The sequence below is a fragment of the Anolis carolinensis genome, chromosome 4, assembly GCF_035594765.1.
Source record: "Anolis carolinensis isolate JA03-04 chromosome 4, rAnoCar3.1.pri, whole genome shotgun sequence".
NCBI classification, from domain to species: Eukaryota; Metazoa; Chordata; class Lepidosauria; order Squamata; family Dactyloidae; genus Anolis; species Anolis carolinensis.
Window position 1 is genome coordinate 113,133,853 of NC_085844.1, and position 3,508 is coordinate 113,137,360.

A 3,508-nucleotide genomic window follows, 5' to 3' on the forward strand; every position below is an offset into this window, starting at 1 on the left:
TGTCCCTGCATGGAGCTGGAGCTGATAGAGGGAGCTCATTTGTGTTCTCCCGGGTTGGATTCGAACCAGCGGCCTTCAAGTCAACAACCCAACCTTCAAGTCATCAGTCCTGCCAGCACAAGAGTTTAATCCACTGCACTACTGGGGGCTCCTAACATAGGAAATTAATACTTTATTTGCAAGGACAAACAGAAAAAGATCATATTTTGTTACTCATTTATTGATTTGATTCACATCCAGAGTTTCTCTCAAATTTTACATTCAAGGTAGTAAAGGTAAAGGTTTCCCCTGACATTAAGTCCAGTCATGTCTGACTCTGGGGGTTGGTGCTCATCTCCATTTCTAAGCCGAAAAGCCGGCGTTGTCCGTAGACACCTCCAAGGTCATGTGGCCGGCATGACTGAATGGAGCGCCGTTACCTTCCTGCCGAGTGGTACCTATTGATCTACTCACATTGGCATGTTTTCGAACTGCTAGGTTGGCAGGAGCTGGAGCTAACAACGGCCGCTCACTCTGCTCCCGAGGCTTGAACCTGGGACCTTTCGGTCTGTAGCTCAGTGCTTTAATGCACTTTGCGACCGGGGCACCATTCATTCAAGGTAGCTTGCGCTTAAAACATTTGCAGAAAAAAATTCCATGTGTTTGTATACACCAGCAACCCATTATATTCAAACACTATTGAATTAAAAACAAGATGAGTTTTTAAACACACACACCATTGAAATCCCCTTCCTGAGCAACTGATCAGTTGCCAAAAGCTTCCTAAATAAAATATTTGCCATGTGTCATATAAAGAGAGAGATTCTCTGCAGAAATCTAGAGAAACAAAAGCATCCTGCTCTCCTGTAAACAGCAGGTATGTTGCACAGGAAAATGTTTTCCCAAACTGTAGAAATCTGAAATGCATCGAGCTCCTCCTGCTCACACACATCCTTTTCTCTCTATTGGCTATATCAATAAACTGGAGGTGGAACTTGCTTCTAACTACCTTCCCTTTTCCAACACAGTATAAGTAACAGCAGCAGGCAGGCTGGCATTGCACAGAAAACCGAGTACTATTTATGGCTTGAAATGATTTTTTTTTAGAACTCATCAGCTGGGACTGAAAGCATTGTGGCTCCTCTTGAGATTCGATTCTCACAGAGAATGAAAGTACTTCACCAAATTCCAAGCTGTATGAACGAGGAGCGGCAGTCAGCTATACGGTCCCAGAGGCTACAGGCACATGTGGCATTGAATGAATCAACCCTGACTGCAAAACATTACATCTTTATCTTGCTTCTTGGAATCTGCTTTCCTGCTGTTGCATCCCATGTCACTGTTTGGAAGAGCCCCCTCTCAGGAAAAAGACTATCCACAGATTCATTCAAAGAGGTGGAGAAGAGAGAGAGAGAGGTGGATTTAATTCACAAGCTGACAAAAGGATTGTTAGCTCCTGGATCAGTGCTTTTTGGAAGATGAACTTCACATACCACTACAGAGTTCATCAGCATCTTGACTTGTGGAACCACAGCTACAGGCTACGTGGTGGAGCTATGAACCGATCCCTGGGGAAGAGTTACACTTCAGAAGGATGCTACGAGCAACTTTTTGTCTCGCCGGAAGTCTTTGTTACTCTTGGCTTTGTCAGCTTGCTAGAGAATGTCCTGGTGATCGTGGCTATAGCCAAGAACAAGAATTTGCATTCCCCAATGTATTTTTTCATTTGCAGCTTAGCTGTGGCAGACTTGCTTGTGAGTGTCTCCAATGGGTCGGAAACTATCGTCATCACCCTCTTGAACAACACAGACGTGGGCAGCCACAGTTTCACAGTCAGCATTGACAATATAATTGACTCGGTGATCTGCAGCTCCTTGCTCGCCTCTATTTGTAGTCTGCTCTCCATAGCTGTGGACAGGTACTTTACCATCTTCTATGCTCTCCAGTACCATAACATCATGACGGTCCGGCGCGTAGGTATCATTATCACCTGCATCTGGGCTGCTTGCACTGTTTCAGGCATCCTGTTCATCATATATTCCGACAGCAGCGTGGTCATCATTTGTCTCATCAGCATGTTCTTTACCATGCTAGTCCTCATGGCATCTCTCTATGTCCACATGTTCCTCCTGGCCCGGCTGCATATTAAAAAGATTGCCATTCTTCCAGGCACGGGACCCATCTGTCAACGGGCCAACATGAAGGGGGCAATCACTTTGACCATTTTGATTGGGGTTTTTGTGGTGTGCTGGGCCCCACTCTTCTTCCATTTGCTTTTCTACATCTCCTGCCCCCACAATCCGTACTGCATTTGCTTCATGTCACATTTTCACCTCTACCTCATCCTTATCATGTGCAATTCCATTATTGATCCACTTATTTATGCATTCCGGAGTCAAGAGCTGAGGAAAACCTTCAAAGAGATTATGTGCTGTTACAGCCTGCGAGAGCTGTGTGATTTCTCCAGCAAATACTGAATGGACACAGCGAAGCTCTTTTACTTATGCACCTTTTACAGAGGCTGGCGTTTTCTCCACTGCTGCTAAGACTGTGGGCTAAATGGATGAGAAAGAACATTGTTTTACTGGGATTATTAAATGTATTTATCCACTTTTATGCTTGTCAAGCCATCAAGTGTAATTATTTAAATGCTAAAAGTGTTGCTCCTGCTCCTGCTTAAGGTTAGGAATGTCTCTACAGACTGTTATTAAAGGAATATGTGTCCATATTTTCAAAACTGTGATATAGTTAGAACAATAATGCTGAGAATTAAGCCAGAAAATATTTCCTTAATATATATTGCATGCCTCACTGTTCTTTGCCTTGTTCTATTAAGCTACTTATGTTTGAAAGCAGGAGAAGTGTTTTGCCTTGAACAAAAACATTTAACTTGAAATGTGATAAAAAATATTATCTTTTCCACTGAGCTCTGGTGCTCCACAACTTTTTCACAAGCAGATGTGATAACTCCTTTAGGATTTCCTTGTTAATCTGTAGATCTGACTGCCATATGCAGAGCCATTTAGCCAGAATTATTTTTTTTTCCGGGGGGAGGGGGGATTGAAACTTTTTTTTAAAGCAAATCATGAAGAGTAGTTCCATTAGAAATCAGGCTCCATTGATAAACTTCAGTGGACACTCATGGGGATTTGGTTAACCAGTTAAAATTCATGAGTAAACCATTAAAAAAAACCTGACACTTTCGGGGGGGGGGGGGGTTGAACCCCTAACACCCCCCCCCCAACCCTGGCCATATGATCCGGTTCAAAGCACATAAGCTGGATTTTATATAGCAGTGTAGAAGAGGCCTCAATTGTAATCATCATAATATCTGGTGGAAGGGAGATAGAATGGTTTTGTCATAGCAACAGTATATGATTCTCATCCATCTCTGTTGCAATGCAATATGCGTTTTGGTGATTTGGTTTTGAATGGGAAATCAAGATCCATTAACTTTACAAAAGACCTGCTCCTGGAGTAGATAAAAGCTGGCAGAGTTAGTTTGTTGATACAGAACATTAGGATTATT

At 42.9% G+C, this 3,508-nt stretch overlaps 1 protein-coding gene across 1 annotated transcript; it reads left to right on the forward strand.

The window, feature by feature from the left end:
* Window positions 1-895: 895 nt before the first annotated feature.
* On the forward strand, window positions 896-2,905 carry mc4r (melanocortin 4 receptor). Its single transcript, XM_003226749.4, has one exon. It carries the CDS (start codon window positions 1,458-1,460, stop codon window positions 2,454-2,456), a length of 999 nt encoding a protein of 332 aa, XP_003226797.2. The 5' UTR covers window positions 896-1,457; the 3' UTR covers window positions 2,457-2,905.
* Window positions 2,906-3,508: the final 603 nt, after the last annotated feature.